This window comes from Strigops habroptila, chromosome 1 (assembly GCF_004027225.2).
Source record: "Strigops habroptila isolate Jane chromosome 1, bStrHab1.2.pri, whole genome shotgun sequence".
Classification (NCBI taxonomy): Eukaryota; Metazoa; Chordata; class Aves; order Psittaciformes; family Psittacidae; genus Strigops; species Strigops habroptila.
The window spans coordinates 85228476-85249204 of record NC_044277.2 but is presented as its reverse complement, the minus strand read 5'-3'; the positions used below and the strand labels follow the sequence as shown (position 1 = coordinate 85249204).

The following is a 20729-nucleotide window of genomic DNA, read 5'->3' as shown; positions in this document are numbered from 1 at the left end:
ACCTTTGAAAAGCCAGCTAACACAGCTCCATAGGCCCAGTTTTCTCTAGCATATATCCCCTGCAAGGCAGCTGATGGAGTCACAGAGCTGCTCTAGCAAATGGCCTGGTCTACAGCTCTTAGCAAGGGTGTCTGGTAGTTATGCAGTGGCCAGGGACCCTGCAACTCTTCCTGCCAAGCCAGGAGCAACCAGGCATTTCCTCCTCTCCTTTTTCTTCTTGTTTGCAAGGCCACACGTAACCACTTTCTCTCCCTCTAGGAAGCTGGATTATTTTGTGATGGCAACTGGTCATTCAGCCCAAGATCCTCCATAATATCAGCAGCACACAGGCTCTTGGCTCCTCTGTCTCAGAGGGAACGCAGATAAAACTGCTCTGTTAGTGGAAATTCCCTCCCTGGTAACAAAAATCTCCTCCCTCAAGAAAAAGAATGTGTCCCCCCTACACATTTTGCCTTAAGGCAAAAATCAGTATCCTATTTTTCTAAGTCTTATCCTTTCCTTCCCAGAAAAACATCAAATCAGCCAAACGGCGCTTGCTGCCCCTCCACTGGGAAGAGGGTAAGTAATAATCAGAGGAGAAAATATAGAAAGAAAAGCATGACTGATGAAAAAGAAGTGGTAGCACTGACCTCCTGGCTTGAGGGCAGCACAGAAAGGAAGGCAGCTCAGAGTGGGAGGGAAGCGGCAGAGGAAAAATAGTATGCATATGTGCAGGCACACATACAGATACAGATTTACTAAGGACTGCTGAGGAGGCGCCAGCATCCCTATTGGCACCAGTTTGTGTGGCATGCATTCCTGCATCTTGTGGCACAGCCACCACAGCAGGGCTTAGCTGCCCCCCACCCTATTCAGGAAAGAGCATTGCCTGCCCTGAACAAGTGCATCAGCATCTACATGTTCATATGGGTATTATAGGAGAACATTATATCACATGTGCCATTTTCAGTTAACATGAAATACTATGTATAAGCTTACATAAGGAACATGATCTGATATTGCGTTTGTTCCATGTCTGCAGTTCCTAGAGACCCTTGCATGCAGACAGACTCTAAAGCTGTAAGCCTGGGGGTGGGGGAGTGGAGAGTGTAAGGAGGGAGGGAACACTACAAAGGGGAAAAAAAAAAAAAGGAAAGAAGAAAAGTCATTAGAAAAACTTTGTATTCTTTGCACTTACAAGGGCAGATGCCCTTACACCAGATACTGCTCTTTCAGCAGATCTTTGTGGGTGGAGATTTCATATCAGCATGTCTGCCAATTCCTGCCAGAGTTTCATCCAAGCCACAACACACAAAGTCAACATTAATTAGCATTAATTTTTATTTATAAGAAGTAATACTATCTGCATTGCTATCATTCACACTTATTTTTATGTCTTCCATAGGGCTCACGTGCATGGTACCTTACTGCCCAAACAGACAGAACAAGGTTCCAAGGAATCTGCAGGCTAACGCACAATATTGCCATCCTTAAACCATTTTGAATAGGTCTTTGTTAAAAGCCCGGAGATCCCCATTTCTGTGCTCCCATGAACTTGCCTTCTACTTTCTGTTTATAGACAGGTCTAGAGTTCTTTTATTTTTTTTTCACCCCAGCCATGAAGGAATAAAAAAGAAATCTTGCCTGTAAATCAAAGTTTTTTTTCTTTCTAATCAGAAAACCAAAAAAGAACCAACATAAGAACATCACTTCCCAGATCATTTGGAACCATCAAAATATAGCATTTCCAGTACAGAACTCTCAAACCGCCTTTTACACTCAATCAGAATGTACTGGTTCCATATGAACAGAGAAAACATGCTGAACACATTTATGTTGACTTTATTCCTCCATCCATTTCATTGGCACAAGCAGAACCCTTCTCAACCACTTCTTTATTCTGGTTCAAATCTTGTCTCCAAACTCAGAATCATAGTCCATGAACAGAGTTTTGTGTCAGCCAATGGGGCAGGTTTTGTTTAGTTCCCATAAAACTGAGAAAACTTGCACATATTACAAAATCCAATTCCAAACAGTTAATTAGTCCAGATCACTATTATTACTAATATTGAAGTTACTAGTATTGTCGATAATAACTGCTTGTAAATAATCATTTGCATACCTTAAATTTAGCTGGAAGAACTTGCAAGCATTAGCAAATCCTATAATGAGCATGGTGCATATTCTCTTTTTAATGAATTCTGCCTCACTTCCAGTTTAAATAATATTTTTTACCACTTTGTTTCTTGCTTATTTTGTTGCTTGATGCAATAAACACTAGCACAGGCACCAAGATTAGTGCAGTGAATCCAATTTAGACAGTCATTTTTGCATAGGCCAAGGTTAATGAAACCACTGAGTACGTTATAGTGAATTCACTCAGTCAAGCCAGGCTTGTTGGAGAAACTATTAATAATCAGCTGGAACTGCTGAGTCAAAATTATGAATGAGATGGAAACACTGAGCACATTTTATGCGCTCCCATTGCTTGTATCCTATTTGGGACTGTTGCAATCACAAATTATGCATAGCTCTGAAATACTACATACTTTGACCAATATGAATTGCAACATTTTGTTGTGGAGTCACAACAGGTTGTGTCATAGTGCATACACCTTTCAATGAGAAGCATGAACTGAATTGAGTAGGAAAATGATGGATTACCATTCAGTATTAAAAGCCAACTTCCATCTGAATACATTTTTGATACATTTATTCCTATTGATACGTACATTTTATTTGCTTTATGAGATCAGACTAGACATACTTCAATTGTCAGATACATAAGAAAGCCAGCTTTAAAACTAGATATTGTTGGCATATTTATCATTTTCCTTATTATTCACATATGCATTAGATTAATTTATTCCATGAAATATTTAATCGGAAAAGGACAACCATACCATTTTTCTTATACAACTAGCAAGCATGAGCATTACAGCCATTCTAAAGGAGTTTTTGTTGGGTTTTGGCCAAAACAAGTCATAATTCAGTTGTATGATAGGACACCTGAGAACAATGTTCATAGCTCATGAGAAATTAATACATACAAATTATTCACAGAAATAAAGCATTATGCTTTTTCACTCGGGTTTCCAGCTCTGAAATATCATACTCTTGCTTAGCATCTTCACATGAAAAGACAAGAGGTATGCTTCCGGGATAATAAAAGTATTCTGTATGGAAAAAAAGTTTGATCTCTATTGTATCTTGTCGTGGTTTAAACCCAGCTGGTAACTAAGTAATTACCATGACCAACAGTCAAGCACCTCACTGGCATAAACAGACACACCTCTTTCAGCAACAGACTTGCAATCATATATGCTGGCAGTTATCTTCATCCAAAATGCACAGAGACAATTAAATATGAAGAATGTATAAATTATTGTCCAGATCTTTAGCTAGTTCATCACACAACACTTCACTGAAGTTAATAATGCCATACAATCTGATAATATGCGCTATTATTCACAACCTAATTAAATTGTACATGGAAAGTTAACAGAAAGAGGTAACCAACCAATGCAATGCAAACAATGCAAAACTCAGTGTGGCAAGATTAAGCCAGCTCTATTAAGCAACATCTCACTAACAGCGGAAAGAACACTTTTGGAAAGCTCTGTGTCAATAAAGACATCCTTTATACTATTGATTAAGCATGGCAACTATCAAGGCACACAAAAACACATATTAACTCACCTTTTCCTGGAGCAAGCATTGACATTCTAGAGTTTCATGGAAAGATGTTACAAAACAGTCTTCTGCGCAAGTCATATCAGAAAGAACAGTAAGCGATTGGTAGCCAGGCAAAGGAAGAGGATAACTGCAATGCTTGAGGGGGAGCACAGTGTGTGGCTTCTAAGCAGCAAATAAATTGTGAGGGTCAATCCCTCTCACCTTATACCATGGTTTGCTACAGCCCACTATATGAAATTGTATGTTAACTTCAGGAGGAAGTTTGATTAATGACAAAAGCAGATCTTTTTTCACAATTATCTTATGTAGGCAATCTCCATTAAGCAGAGTATCTTGAACATCAAAAACCGGTGTACCTCCATTTTAGGTGCTTCCTAGGAGAAGATAAGCGTGCTGGAATTCATCTTAAATACTTTTAGAGTTCTGTAATACATCCCAGGTGACCACCTGTAAGCCTTAGGCTTCCTTTCAGCTAACAGAAATGGGCACCGCAAGATGCAAATCACTTCAAGTACTACAAGCACCTGCTTTGGAATGAGGTGATGACAATTCCCTGGTGTGACAACATATGCAGGCATCTACAATTTCAGGCAGCAACCCTGAGAATTCACTATCTGCAAAGCAGAATCTACATATTTAGGAATTGCTAAAGGTACAAATTTTCAATTCAAACTCACTGCTATGTCTCAAGTTCCTAGGTTTTCTCTTCTTGCCTATGAATTTCTCTACCATCTCTACTCAAAATAAAGCCACCCTCCTTAGTGTTACAACTTTCCAACTTTTTAATATGTAGCCAATAGTTTTCTTGTGACAGACTGAAATGGCGTTTATTAATATATATATGTATACTTAGGCTGTCAACAGATCTTACATCTGGAAGGGAAAACTCACAAAACACTGAGAAAGACAGTTTCCTTGCAGTGTTGTTGGGCAAAATTATTCAGCCTCACTGGAACAGAAACCCAGCCAACACATCCCTGAAAGTATACTGCTGAAGATACCAACTTACCAACAGTGCTGCTGTTCCCTGTAAAGAACAGATGAGAGCAATAGCACCTTATCAAAGCTTCAAGATGTGAAATGTTACATCTTGCACTTGCAAACTAGAAGGAGCCAGGACATGGACTCAAGAACTGGCATGTTATTATCCACACTGTTTAACTAAGCAACAAGCTTCCCGACATGGGCTTTCCCCTGTAACTTGGTACTTTCTCACACGACACTTAGGCATGGATCAGGAGATAACATGCACAAAGGACAGTTCCCACTAGGCAGTACAGATGAAGCCATTTCTTTGAAAGGAAAAGAATACAGCCATATGGACGAAAGCCTACAGGGGCAAAGACTGGGTGCTGGCCTGTTTCATTTACTAATGCTAAGGTAGCCATAAAGACCGGAAGGGACATTGTGGGCATCTTTAAGTGTAAGATTAAGATTGTATCTGCGAGACTCACCATACTAAGACTGTGATGTTTCAAATACTAATGAATACATTCATACACAAGAGTAATTTTCTCAAATTAATTAGGATTACTCCTATGTATAAAAGTATGCCAGCGTAGGTGTTCACAGAAGAGGTTTTGGAATGTCAGTCATCATATACCCATCAGTTAAAGTACACTCATAAAAGCTTTCGCTTGGAAGATTGTATTAACCTTAATATAAAATACATGTTTTCTGGGTCTGATGACTCAGGAAGAACTTGCAAGTCTATACCTCAACCCATTAATCTTATATAAATAAACTTTCCCCTTGTGAAAGGGAGTCCCATAGCAATAATAAATAGGGATCTTTCTCAACCATAATCAGATTCTGTAAGAATCATTTAGAAACATTTAGATTAATTATTTGTTGCGAATTATTCACTTAGCTCTGTCTCTTCAATCAAGAAGCACAGCTCTATTTCTTTCGGCAACATGAGCTAGTATAATAGAATACAGAGTTTCCACATTCAACTCTCATACCCAACACCATTTAATTAAAGTCTCAACTGTGAATAGTCATGAGTCTGGCCAAAGTTTTGAAGGTTTGAATTCAGGCCCACTGGAGTGAAAGCCCCACCTATTCAGTTTGTCTCAGCACTTGACTACACCCAACTTCATGTAGGGACCAACTTTTAATGTTAGTGCATTTAAAGGCCAAAGTGGGGGTAAGAAGATACAAAGACTACTATTTCACATCCTACCTTCAAAATAAACTCTGTCCAAGTAACCAAGATTTACTTACAGAGAATTGATGGATATTTAAAGTAGCATGGTGGGAGGGCATTTTTCCCACAACACTTTGATAACTCTTAAAAGTTTTCATATATATTGGGCTTTGCTAAGTTTCTTGACATTGACTCTATTTCAACTGGAGAAAGTAAAAATGGACTGTCTTCCAAATCTTTTTGGCTTAAATAAATCAAGTTATGAATAAGGACTCTCGTAAGTGATGAGTAAATATCTCCATAGTTTGATGTATCAATGTCAAGTGCCAGACACTTCTCTGACAGGAATACTGAAGTCTGCAAATCTTTGAAATATTATTTTATCTTATTGAAAACCCCTCTGTGCATCATTCATGCTCTGTTTCCACTTCAGAATCTCCTATTCTTCACAGTTGCTGGAGATTTTCATTGCGTGGGGCGAGGGAGGAAAGATTTTGTACAGAAATTGCAGTTAGAAAGAGACATACTCCAAGAGAGAAAATGCAAATGAAAGAAGATTGCTTTCAAAAGCACCATGGGAAATGAAAACCCAGAGAACTCCCTAGCCTCAGGAAAGCGGTAGAAGTGAGCAGGCCAAAAAATTCCACCAGCAGAAGCAGCCAAATAGATCTTTGAGCATCCTGGAAATTTTCTACAGTCTTAGTAGAACTGCTCTGCAATGTGCTCTTGGTTAGAGCTATCTACTCCAATTTTCTCCACATTTCCCTCTCTTCATCTCAGCTTTGTTCCAATTCCCTTTTCCTCTGCTACATTTATGCTGCTTGATCCCCTTCCCTATAGGCTTCCCTTTCTTTTTTTGTTTTTACTGTAAAAAATAAAAAGGTTCGGAAATGTCATTCCCATCACGAAAGAGTGTCAAAAACCCCCAATGTTTTTACAAGAGAAAATGATCCATGTAAAAAAAATCCCAAACAAGCAGCTGTGTGTCACAGAGGTGATTACAAGGCCAGAGAAGCTAAGATACTGTTTGTGCTGAACTCCCTCGGCACATGCATACTTATTGCCTCCTCATGGCCCTGACTGACTTACAGGTAAGTAGCCATTGCATTAAAGCAGATTCTGAGATGTTTAGTAAGACCCGGTCTTAACTAAACAAACCAGGACTACTGACAGATTTACAGGGAAGAAGGTACTGGGTGTGACCCAGAAGAAAATCACTAACAGACATTAAACTGGCTCAAGCCTGTGGACTGTGTTTTACTTACCAGTCTTGGGCTAACACCCAGGACTTCTTTCCTTGCAAAGGTATGATGTCAGGCACATGGCAGTTCTTGAGATTCTGTATAAGCCAGCATTGCCAGAGGCTCTGTGCAGGTGTGGTTAACAGTTATTTAATGATTCTTCACAATTGCATGTATCTGTCTGAACATAAAAACAGTCTGATCGTAATCTTTCTTTTCACACCATGAATTTGTCCTAGCATTTCCATCCTTGCAGGTTCTCAAATGCCCAATCATAGTTATTACAGACCTGAGATTCACAGGTTCATTTCAAACCATTTACAAGCACTTTGCCGTCCTGTTGGCTTGGTAAGGTGAAGAGACTGAAGGCAGTATATTTAATACAAATGCTGCAGCTCTTCACTTAAATTCTGTAAGTTTGGCTCCCTGATGACTCACTCCCTTCCCCATATTTACACACTGATGAAAAGTACCTTGAAGTATCTAAAAACAAAATTATCAAAAAAAAAAAAAAAAAAGAAACAGAACACTGGCAATTGCTGGGAAAAGCTCTCAGTTTTGTTTCTTTCTCCACTCAGTGGCACGAGCCTAAATACTGGTACTGTTCAATTAGTTAAAATAATTTTGAGTGATAGTTTGACTGTTTCTTTTCCAAAAGGTAATAGTTTTCCTAATTAGTCACTTGCTTTGATAAGGCACTGACTTTTACTCTAATCTAAATTAACAAGACTTTATCTACCTGCATCATTTAAACACACCCTACTTGCAAATCTGGTATGACTAAAAACCAAGACAAGTGTTTGGTTTCATTTTACGTTTGCTTCAAAGTGCCCCACTTGGAGGTTAATTATTAATCCACTCAAGTCTATGTAAAGGTTCAGGGAAACAACTGAGTTAGTAGGCAGAGCAGTAGTGGAAGAATTGGGAAACTCATGTCCTATTCCCAGCTTAGATCATGCAAGTTTGGCCAGGACATTTAAAACCTGTGAACCTTTACTTACAGAACAGAAATAGCAACACCCTCTGCACAAAGCACTTTGACATCTTTAGGGAAGAAACTTCATGTCTGTGAGGCAACAGTATGTTTGCACACACCTTCAAGAGACTGAAACTCAGCTAATCCCTTAAGAACTCATCCAGGAACAGGAGATGAGATACTCAACTCACGCAACTCAACAAAACTAATGATTTTGTCAGATCTGCAGCAGCTGAAGAACCAGCTCCTCAAGCTTTTACTGGATTTCTCTGCCATCTGACAATGGTGAAAACACAGCTGATTTCTGGAACACGGTTTGGAGGCTACCCTGAAGTACTGTAATAGATGTGACCTCAGTGTAACTAAGCCACCTGTCCCAGAAGTAAGCAAGCAGCAGCAGAGACCAGATTTTCAAAGATCCCAATGATGTTCTGGAGCTGTCCAGGGGGATAGAGAATTAGATCAAAGTGACTCAACAGATGATGATTCAGATCTTGAAGCAGGGAAGGAAAATGGAAAACAGAAAAAGGAGGACAACATGCACAAGAGAGACATAATCTGGGGACGTTACTGCCAAATCCTGCCAACCACAGGAAGACCTGTCCATCAGCTGCCTGCACCTATTATAATGCAGTCAATTTGCTCTTTGGGAAAAAACAAAAACAGAAACCATTTTTTTTACACCATTATTTATTTACAGATTTGGCTAATGCTTATATAAATCATGGGATTCCAACCAGAAATAGCTTTTTGAAAACAAAGCAACAACAAAGGGGGGAATAAAAAAAAAAAAAATCAGCCCAGAAGAACATTGAATACTTCCTGCTGTTCAACTGGAATATTATTGGCAAGGTGATTCACTTGTTAATCCACAGTGCTATAAATAGTACTTTAAATTAGTTGAATGGAAACATATCCTTCGTATCTCTAGTCACTTGTTTACCCATGTAAAATATATGTGGTTTTGAGTTGGCTTAGGTGTATTCCAGGAAGGGCTAGCAAAGTTCAATGACTCTCCATCACACATTCAAATCCCTTCAGCTCTCAGTTAATTTTGCTGTACTTCTCTTACAAAGTTGTCCACTCTGCTTCATCAATGCATGGACTTCAAGGCAGTAAGAGGCTATTGTAACAGCTCAGACGATGTTTCCTCATATCATGGGCCAGTGATAGCAAGCCTCTGGCATCAATACCAAGTTTGGCGCCAACAGATATTTGGTCTGGCAGCAGCAATTACAAGCTATGATGGTTTCTTTTTAAGTTTGCTTGGCACCAGTAGCAAGAAACATTCCCTATTCCTGGCAGAGAGCCACAGAGTTTCACCAAATGGCTTCTGCATCATAACTTCATAACGAACATAACACAACATAACTTCTAATTGCGGTGAAGCCTGTCTCTTAGCATGCAATTCCGTCCTGACAATTACATCCAGACTTATCAATACCTGTGCTGCCTTCCAATACCACTTTCTTTCTTCCTGTAAGAATAGTCTCCTTGAAGATGGACCCATAAGTCCATCACCATTTGAATTTTCTCCCTCTTGGTGCAGTTACATATAACCAGGTAATCAGCTATGAGAAAAGCCCATGGGGAAAGTTACTAAATTAAGTCATCACAAAATATGTTGCAAATACTGTGTTGACTTAACCTCACTCCTTACCCTGCACTCTTTTATGTCGTGTACTTTCTCAGACTGCAGACCTGCAATATATTCTGGAGAGATTCATCTTATGCTGGTGTGAAGCTCCATTCAAGCCATTGAGGCTTAACATAGCGCTAGTAAAAAGAGAGAATTAGCCATAAATTATGTGAGTCTCAGGACAGAGCAATATCCATTTTGACAGCTCCTTGTAAGTAGGACAACCCGTCTGATGAGGCCTCATGGTGGATATCTCAATGGACACAGTACAAGACGAGGACTCTGAAGAGCTCAGTTCTACAGATAGGGTTGCAACCAACTTCCCAAATTATTTTCAGCAGGACTCCCCTTCACTCCTCTTTGCCTATAAAATGGGATTGCTCTGAGATCTCTGGGTGGAAAGCATGGTATAGGAACCAGGAATTACTTCTCTGGTACTAAGAATTAGTACCAGAGAAGCAATACAACAGCAATAACGTCATCTTCTTCAAAGGAGAAAACCTGTCCCTGCCAAAATCTGTTACAATCTAGTACACTGGAGAAAAGAAATTTGCTTAGATGTAGACTTTTTTTATGGGACATGAAGTGGGCACAGAGAGGAAGTGATACTAGGATCTCAGCATGGGAAAATTTCATTCTGAACAACAGCTCCGAACAAAATAAAGACTGTGTAAAACAAAGCTGAAATGGAAGTCCCCATTGTAAATTCAGCTCTTAGTACCTGCCAAAGATACAAGAAAACCTCTGCCCACAGGGAACGGCTGTCCTTATGCAAAAGTCCAAATCTGTATGTAGAGTTCCCAATGTGGCAATTCACGCAAACACGCATTCTGCTTCAGTGGTCAAACTTTTCTTCTCAAGGTTTAAATGAATTTCCACTAAGTTCCTTTCTTACGGCTCAGTATCTAGCTGGATTTCCTTCAACTATAAAAGTATACATAGCGCAATTAGTCAACCTTCACAGAGCCTGTAGTTCATTTTATGCATGCTAGGCACATCTCCTGCTGTGAGCAGCCCATCCAAAGAGAACTCTTTGAACTGGTCTATTGTTGCTCATGTAGTGTGTTGCATTGTCCAATTTCATCACTCCTGGCAAGGCAGCGCACTCCTGCAGCTTGCTACAGGAGGAGGAGAAGAGATGATGAAGCACTTTGTCCAGCTGGTGTGCTGGACATCTCAGATGTACAAACAAGCTTGCCTACCAGTAGCTATAGGGCCTTCCCAACCACCACAGAGAGACTTTCATTGACCAGTTGTGCCTATATGGTCCTATCTGGAAGCCCTCTCTTATCTAGTTAGCAGTCTGGAAGGACAGAAGGCAGAAAAGATGGTAAGAAAGGATTGGGTGAAAAATAAAAAAAAAAAAAAAAGAAAAGTAAGACCATAGCATGACACACCTTTGCATGATGTTTGCTGAAATGTTAAAGCAAATCATGGTTTAAAATACCATGTAGACAACAGAACTGGATCAACCGAAAATACACCCACAACCACCAGGCCGTGTAGCATTTTGCTACGTTTAGTAAGGAATACTTTTAGAATTCATAGCTTGAGCAAACTTCAAAGGACTACACTGCCATACCTCCAAATACCCATCTGCACACTCTTACTATTTCTGAATTAAATGACTCAAATACTACAGAAAATGGGCAGCAAAGTTGAGTGTGTGATTTTTCAAGCAACCATTGGCATTTCTCCCCTTTGAGGGGAGAAATTTCTACCCAGTCTTTGACTGGGTACTGTTTTAGGTAGGAAAAGTGGGGGTCATACATCAAAAAAAGTCCTGCTCTGTTGCTCTAAAGAGGAAGAGACATTTCATTTCAGAACAAAGAATTAGATTTTTTTCTTGACATTGCTTCACTAGAAGTTTTTGGAGGTTTTACTTGGGTGATGGGGGTGGAGTGTTTGGCTCTGCTATAATACAGCACATCAAAGTGCTTTTGATGTGAAGTTTACTTAACAGAATCAGTTTTTCCGATGATTGTGTTAATCTTTATAAACCTAAAGGCGATACTGTGCCTTTTAAAAAACTATAGCAGGAAAAGACTTGAGGTTACATATACTCTCCGTAGTGAGAGATGGGAGCAGTTGGACTATTTCGCCACTTCTTACAACTTTGTTCGTTGTTTCGTGGGCAGCAATAGCAACAGTCTTGACACCGCTCTCACTTGGGCCAGAAAGGCTCTATCTAAACCATGTACAGTCCTTCACATCAGCACCTTCACTTGTTTTCTCAGGTAAGAGCCACCACAGATTTCAAAGACCAGTTTACAACAGGCACTCGATCAGAGGCAGCAAAGGGGCCCTGAGCCGCAACAAGAATCAGTGCTGACCTTAGAAAGGCTCCCTGCTCCCAGCTGCTAATAGCTATCTTTGTATTATTTTAAGCACAAGCTTCTGTCCCCTCTTAAATCTTGCAAAACCAGCTTTGCCATCCACTCCTAGTCTTGAAGTATGGCTGTGAAAAAGCTTCGTTATGTCTGACGTGTTTACCTACAGCATTTGAATGACTTTTTAAGTTCTTTGAATAAAGATAAGAGACAATGTGTACATTTTCCACACAAATAGTGGAGCGGTAATAAAATAAACATCAAAGGTAAGCTAGCAAATCATCGCTACTTCACTGCTATTTACAACAAAAGCAGGAAGAGGAAAAAACCTACCCTTGCCATTGGCATCATCTTAGAAAATACACGTTTTGGAAGGAATGATAGCTTTTTCCCATACCCTGAAGCACAAACATTGGCACCTACAGCTAATGCAACACTTTACTGAAAGATCTCAGTTTACATTACATGGAGACAACAACAACAAGGAACCAAGAGAGGTCTCCCTCCTCTTACTTTTGTCTTTCTGAATTACCGGAGTTTCTGAACTGGTACAGCTTTAGTGAGAACAGGAAGACATCGAGCCTACTATTATTAAAGCTAGCAAGAGTATGACCAGAAGGACAGAAGAATCTCTCTTTGTTCAGTATTTACTATTTAAGACTCACACAGACAGAAGAAATGGCAAAGCATTGAAACAAAATGCAGGTGTGTGTGGGAAGGTATATTCTGCTCAAGAGAGATCAAGACAGAAACCAGTACTCTTTGTTTCTTCTGTTGGTCCTTTAAACCTGCCTTTTTTCATGTTCCTCTCCAACACTCTTCAAGAGCCAGACCACAACAGCGTAGTCCTAACAAGAGCAACTCTGCATTAAGTATTTATCCTAAAATAAGGTCTGATTTAGAAAGACTGCTTTTGGAAAATATGGAGCAATCCAACTCTTACTCCAGGATACAAAATTCAAAGTGTGTATATGAGAAGTAAAATATAAGCATCACACTAGATTTCTGCTGATGTTTTTGTTTTGTTATTGTTTTGCAGACACTAGCACTACTGTCGCATGAAGTCAAATGGTTTGCAATTGCAATGGTTTTGCCATTGACATTGAACAGCGAGCAGCATAGGACTGAAGAGGGAGTTTTCAGAGAAGCTATTGCTGTATGGCTCTCTTCACTGAGTTGTTCTCACCAGCATGCTGTGGAAGGAGGCAAAACCTCTGAAGGAAGGTAAGACCCTGACAACTTAAACCTAAAAAACAACCCCCAAAATCATTACTAAAGAAAAGTGTCCAGGTGAAATTACATAATACTTTTGCTCCGGGTTTTATGGAAAATTTATAGATCCACAATGTGCAAAAAAATGTTAAAGCAACATAACTATTAAATAAATAAACAAATTAAAACAACCACAATAATATATTTTATTGGAGAGTGACAGTTATATCAGAGAAGTTACAAACACACCATCCAGAAGAGGTGAAGCAATGCTACCATATGCACATTAACACACTTTAAGGTTAAGGTTTTGACTAATTCCCTCATAGCAGAAGCCCATCACATTGCCTACCTGTTCCCATTTTACCCGTGCGCCAGATGTGGTCATGACAGAAAGGAAGAGGGGCCGGGACTGAAACGACATTGTCAGGCTACAATAAATCATTACGAATTCACAACTCCAAAGCCATGTATTATTTTCCAACAGGTTGTTGAGCTGTCACATTACAACTTGTTGCTATATACAGCGCTATTAAAATAAATCACTGCATGTAACAGGTTCTGCTCTGCCACCTATAAGTCATTCTGCAGTTTACACCTGGGAGGCGGGCCCGGCTCTGCGAAGTCGCGCCGAACTGCAGCTTCATTCGCAATGCCCGGGAAGGGGAGGGACCTGGCAGGAGAAAATACAAACAAGTTTCGTAAAATAACTTTCCAACAAGACCACGCTGTCATCTCAGCTAATTACGGCTCTGATAGGGCTTATTAGCGCATACCCACCTTTGCTACCTTGCTTCTCCACCCACCACCCTTTCAGATCTTTGTCCTGGCTCCGCCTCTCGCCGGCGTTATAATGGGCTGGTCTGAAAGTGGTGGAGAGACACAGAACCACAGGGGAAGAGAGAGATAATGACAATAACACTAATAACCCTAATAACCCTGCTGCTGCCCGCGCCGCAGCAAGAAGCCAGCCCGGCGTCCCGGCACTGACGGGGGCCGAAGCCGGAGAGACAGGACGTCCTCGGAGAGCTTCTCCCCGCTCCGGGGGAGCGCCGGACGGTAACATCGGCAGCGTCCCGAGGAGGACCGGGCTCGGGGGACACAGAGACGAACCGGCTCCAGCACCCGCCCACTCGCTCCGGCTCCGCGGGGACCTCCTCGCCTCTCTCCTCCGACCCATGGAGCAGCGGGCGTAACGAGCGAGAAGGACAAACGGGGGCGGAAAGAGAGCGAGCGCCCCGGTGGGGGAGAAGGAGGTGGAAGCCGGGGGAAGCGCCCCGTCCCCCGCCTCGCCGCCGCAGGCGGCAGGGCACCGGCGCTCGTCTTTGGCGTCCACCGGCGGGGAAAGGTCCAGCCCCCTGCCAGCTATCCCGGGCGCCCGGGTGAGGCGGGCGCGGAGCGCCGCTGTCCTGCGTTGCCTGCCGCCGCGGAGCTGTCCAAGCCGGGGCGGGCACAGAACCCCCCGGGTCTCCTCGCTGCTCCCCGCCGCCCCTGAGACCGCGCCGAGAGGCGGGGGTCGCGCCCCCTCAGCGGAGCCGCGGGGTGCGGGGGTGCCGCCGGCGTCGCCGCCATGAAGCTGGAGGTGTTCTCGCAGCATTACGAGGACAAGCTGAGCGCCGGCAGCGATCAGGAAGGCAGCGGCTCCCTCTCCCCGGCGCCGGCTGAGAGCGAGCTGGGCTCGGACGGTGACTGCGCCGCCAACAGCCCGGGCGGCGGGGCCCGGCGGCCGGGGCACTCCGCGCCACCACCCCCCACCCCGCAGACGCCGCAGCCGCCGCCGGCCGAGAGCGGCAAGGGGAAACCCTACACGCGGCGGCCGAAGCCGCCCTACTCCTACATCGCGCTGATCGCCATGGCCATCCGCGACTCGGCCGGCGGCCGCCTGACCCTGGCCGAGATCAACGACTACCTGATGAGCCGCTTCCCCTTCTTCCGCGGCGCCTACACCGGCTGGCGCAACTCGGTGCGCCACAATCTCTCCCTCAACGACTGCTTCGTCAAGGTGCTGCGCGACCCGGCGCGGCCCTGGGGAAAGGACAACTACTGGATGCTCAACCCCAGCAGCGAGTACACATTCGCCGACGGCGTCTTCCGCCGCCGCCGCAAGCGCCTCAGCCGCGCCGCCCCGCCGCCGCAGCCCGCCCGCCCCGCCGCCGCCCCACCGCCACCGCCGCCGCCGCCGCAGGAGGCGGACGGAGCGGGCGCCGCGTCCCCCGGCGGTTCCCCGCGGTGCTGCTGCGCCTCCTCGCCCTGCAACTGCGCGCCGGGCGCCGCCGCCAAGGAAGCAGCAGCGGCGAGCGGCGGGGCGGCGGCGGGCGGCAGCGGCGCCAAGTTCTCCAGCTCCTTCGCCATCGAGAGCCTCCTCCGGCGGCCGGCGGGGCCCCGCGCCGCCCCGCATCAGCCGCCGCCGAGGCCCGCCCGCCTCCTCTGGCCGGCGCCGCCGGCGGCCCCGCACCTGCTGCCCGGCCCCTACCCGCTGCTCCCCTACCCACCTGCCGCGCAGCCTCCGCCCGCCGCCGCTGCCCTGTACGGCGGCGGGCTCCTGCAGCTCTGTGCCTACGGGCTGGGCGAGCCGCCGCCGCCGCTGCTGCTCGGGGGCGGGCGGCAAGCTCTGGCCCAGGGCGAGCCAACGCCGGCGGAGCGGCCGCGGGCGCCGCTCTTCCCCGTCGGCCTCCCCAAGGGCGGGCGGGGGCCGCCGCCTGGCTCCCCGCTCTATGGGCCCCTCCGGCTGGCCGGGCCGCTGCAGCCGGCGGCGGCGAGGGGCTCGGCCGCTTTCCACCCGTACGCCATAGAGACCTCCCTGGCTTGACGGAGCCCCCCTTCTCCCCTGCGAGGGGCCCGCCCGGGGAAGCGGGGAGGGGGGAAGGAGGAGGCTCTGGATCTCGCACTTTAACTCCAGAGGCGACCAAAGCCTCCAAGCAAAAGCCTCGGTGACTGTGCCTTAGTGACATGACAGTGGGGTTAACTTTAACCAAAATAAAAAAAAAAAAAAAAATGAAAAAAAAACAAAAAAAAAAAATAAAAAAGTCAAAAAATCCCAAAACAACTGTCATTTTGGACATAGCCATGAGCCTCAAGTGCTTCTTACTGTTCGTTGAGACTACTTGACTTCGGCCACTCCCTCGCCACTTGCTCGACGCCCTCTCCCTTGCCCCTGCACCTCCTGCCACCAGAGCCTTGGGCAGCCGCGCAGGGGTGCGCTGTGCGCTTGGGGGGGTAGCCGGACGGGCCGGGGGCGCCTGCCGGGAGGAGACGGGGGAGAGAAAGGAAGGGGGCCGGGGGCTGCTGCGGAGCCGCAGGTCTGTACTGCAAAGCAATGCATCACTGTGCCAAAAGAAACCTTTTCTCCTGTCCGGCAACTAGCATTTCGTGGAAGGGAGGACATTAAGTTATTTATAAAAGTAGTGTTTTTAACACAAAGAGAGTGCAGCTTTTTTAATTAATTATTGTTCTGGGAGGGGGTGGGGGGGCGGAGAGGGCAAGGGCTCAAGGAAATGTCAGGCGTTGTCTCCTGTGCTGGTTGGCGTTGTACGTTTAAGGCCAAGACCACTGCTACTGGAAAGAGAAGAGTAATTTTTTTTTTTCGTATTTTATTTTTGTGTTTGTATATAATATATGTGCGTGTGCATTTTATTGACGCTCGGCCACCATGGTTTTCTCACCCTCCTTCCCCCTTTGTTTTTTTTTTTTTCTTTCTCGTCTCCCCCGAATAAAAGCTGCCCCCTAAATAAAGACGGTAATTAAAAGGAGCAGAGCGTGGTGTCTGTGCTAGCGTGGAGGGAGGAAGCCTACCGATCGCCTTGCCCGGGGAGCGCTCGGGCTGCGGGCCAGCCGGGCAGTCCGCCCGCTCCTCCCCATCCGTCCTCCATCCTCCTCATGCGGGCAGCTGGGCCACGTACGGGCCCGCCTTATTTTGACTACAAGAGGTAAGAGATGTCCTCCTCCTCCTGGGCTGCCGCCAGGTTTTTGGAAGTCCTTTGCAATTCCTCGAATCAAATCAGGGATCCCGCCGCTGCTCAGCCCCGCAGAAAGGCTGGCGAGCCTCAGGCAGGTGGATTTGCAGGCAGGTTGCCCGACGTAGGGGCAGCCTGCGGAAGTCCTGAGCATGTCCCTGCCTTGTTTATTATTATTTTTATTTTCTTTTTTTTTTTTTTTTTTTACTTTTTTCCCCGAAGGACAGCAGGCGAAGTGTAATCCTGTTGTCACCCCTCGATCCAAAGAAAACTCGCTTCGGGAAGGTCCTTGGCACGACGGGGCTCCGACTGTTCCCGGCGGAGGCAGCCCCGCTGGCCCCTACAGCGGGCGGAACCTCGGCAGGGTGATACGTTCTCGAATATCTGCTGGTCATAAACAGCTTACACACGTGTTATATTAAGGCTGATTAGCGCTGCCAGAAGTGATGAGGAAAGCCTCAGGAAGACTGAGTCGGAAAAAGGAAAAGATGGGGTTTTAACTGCCCGTGGTACTGAATTACAATTCAGTAGCGCCCCCGGGGTCGAAGAGCTTTAAACAAACGCCGAAATGATAATTCGGGACTTGTTTGTTCGTTTGTTTGTTTTAATTAGAAAAGGATAGCAACGGGCGGGCTCTTTTCCCCTCCAAGTCTTCTGTAAGCATAGATCACCTAAACAAACGGTGACAAGCGGAATTTGGGGCGCTGGTTGTTCTTTCTTTTCTATTTATTCTTGCTTTGGACCCTGGACTTTCTTCCCCACCTCCTTTCCCTTCAGTGCCGGGATTCAGCTGTTGAAGCCCTTCTATCCTACTCGCAAAAGCTATCGCGAACAGCGAATGTGTGTTGGGAAAGGAAAGCTTCAAACCGAAGAGTCTGCGGGCGAAAACACCGACTTGTTTCAATAAAGCTCAAGCAGATTTCACGGTGCGTTTAGCTCAGACCATAACATTCATCATAACATTGCGAGAGATTAGTGACTAATGTATGAAGTAATCCAGCCCTTGAAGGAATTGGTTTTTATGTGCGCACACACACACACATACACACACACACATACACACACACAGTATTTCGACATCCTTCTGCCTTCAAGGTTCTGTAGAAATATTAATCTACCCTTCTATAATCTACCCTCTCCTATAACTTGTATTTTAGCGTCTTTCTTTCTAGGAGTCCACATGAGCCGCCAATAGGCAACTGCTAATATTTTGGGGTTTGTCGTTTAGTAAATGTTCATATGTCAGGGTATGTTAAAAGCACCTCGACGGAAAGTGGAATTTGTTATTACAGCCACAAGCGTGTATTTAATCGGATGTACGTAAGTGCGAACAGTGCTAAACGTGTGTATAATAAGATGACAATCGGCTTTTTACTTTTAGAAAAGTCAGTTTTTCATTAAAAAATAACTCAGCAATAATAATAATAATAAAGGCAGCCTACAGAGTTCGAGACGTGCCTTTGTTATAAGGATTTATCTTCTATGAATCTCGATTTTTTGATGTACCAGGAAACGTACGGCCACAGCACAGTATAAGGGATCTCTGTGTCCTCGCGATCCTTTCCTAGTGCTTGTTTGGATTTCCCTAGCAGATTGCGGTCGGGATTTGAGGGGACCCCGCCGCACCCGAGCTGCCGGGCGAGGCGGTGAGAGAGCGAGCGGGCACCGTCGCTGTCCGGATCCCACTCGGTGGCAGGGCTGGAGGAAGAGCCGGGTCTTCTCCTGCTCGTCCTGCTTGCGCATCATCCTCTGAAAGGGAGGCAAGGGACAGATTTCGCACTGTTGACCTTCGGGTGGAAATTGCCCCATTGCGATACTGCTTAGATCATGCCTGGGTTTCTGAGCAAGGGAGCTGGGACAGTTTGTCCACATGCAAGTGAATATACGGGTAGAAAAATAATAGGGGGGAGGGGAAGCTGGGTCTCGACTAATGCTGGCCCGCGTACCGGGCAGGGGTAGCCGCATGGCAGCTCCGCGGAGCAGGGTGGGAGGCGGAGGACCGGGACCAGTACCGGTGGCTGGCGGAGGAGTCGGGGAGGTGGGGGAAGGCCAGCCCTTGTTGTACGGCCATAAATCCGGGCTGTCAGCTGAGACAGACGGCTGGTGAAACACAGCACCTGTCCAAACACTTTCCGGCAGCAGGTAATCAGAGAACCGACACTTTACATTTTTGTGTGGAACAAGCCCATTAACCATTTCGCAGACCGTCCCAAAACAGCGCTGTTTATGTGTCTGGGTACTTTGTCTTTTTTAACGTCTAATAAATCAGGATGACAGAAGAGAGACAAAGCCTTTCTCCTTTTGATATTTGACACATCAGCAGTAAGCCGATACTTTTGTGCCCCGTTCTTTCAGTCGTCCTAGCGTCTACATCACCCAGGGTATCTGCTTGTTGGATGGGTGCAGTTCAGGAACCTGAGAGGTTTTTACACACTTTACAGGCAAAAAAGGTGTCAGCGGCACAAAATGCCCAACTGGAACAGGGAGCATAATAGTTTCTTCATTGGTATGTGAGGCTCTGCAAAGATCCCATGCTGGCTGCTCCATCACCTCCACAGTTGCTTCATGCGCTTGGTGGAAAACCTAGCCCTAGTAGAATTATGCATGAATTCTGGATCGGACTAGGCTCTGGTTTTAACTGCGTTTTTGAAAAGAGATTTGGCTTTCCAGATAAATATATTTTGTTTGAGACTTTCTGTTTCATAACTGTTTAATCTCTTGCAGGTTTTGGATGACTTGCCGTGCTTTAAAGAGGAAGAAAAAACAAAAGACAAAAAACCTGGTGATCAAAATATTGTCCTCAAATATTTGGGGGAAGCTTCTCCCCATCCTACCCCACCTCCATACCAGATAGTGATAAAACTAGTTACCTGAATAATGCTGGTCCTAGCCACTTTCTTAAATCTCTTTAAATTTTAACCTACTGAGTAGCAGAAGTGCATAAACTCCTCCTTTGTGGGTTAAGACCAAATTAATACAAAGGAGAGGTTTAAGAAGAAGTTTATGCACTTCAGGAATTGATAATTGCCAAACATGCACTCACAGAAGAAACAAGCTTGCAAAAGTGATCTGTGGATAACAGCTTGTATAAATTACATAGATTCCACGCAGCAGGATACTACAGTAATACGGTGCCTATTCTCCTTTATAGGAGGCAAAGAGTTTTACTCTTTTACCTTACTGGAGACATGCCAGTAGGGCAGCCTTTTGATAGTGTTATTTTCCTATCCTATTAATTAACCCCATTTTTCACCATCCAGATCCAGTAAATCCTGAAACTTGCTTTCAGCTCTTACACTCCCTATGATCTGTAAGATGGGATAAGTAGCCCGTCAAGTATCCCTAACCCTTACTCAGGAATAAATCTACTGAAATTGGGTATTTTATTCAAGAGCCATCTCAGCACAGCAGCGCTAGCCACAAGAACTCAGTTCAACACAGATCTATAGTGAAAGCTCCTAAGCAAAGTAAGTGCAGCCCTTGGTATCAGCTTAATTTCACACTAAATGCTGAGAGGACTGAAACAGGATGGATGTAATTTTGCCTTGGGACCT

At 45.0% G+C, this 20729-nt stretch overlaps 1 protein-coding gene across 1 annotated transcript; it reads left to right on the top strand.

The window, feature by feature from the left end:
* The first annotated feature begins 14020 nt into the window (after nt 1-14020).
* Nucleotides 14021-16199, top strand: FOXQ1 (forkhead box Q1). The gene has a single exon (XM_030487362.1). It carries the CDS (start codon nt 14793-14795, stop codon nt 16029-16031), a length of 1239 nt encoding a protein of 412 aa, XP_030343222.1. The 5' UTR covers nt 14021-14792; the 3' UTR covers nt 16032-16199.
* Nucleotides 16200-20729: the final 4530 nt, after the last annotated feature.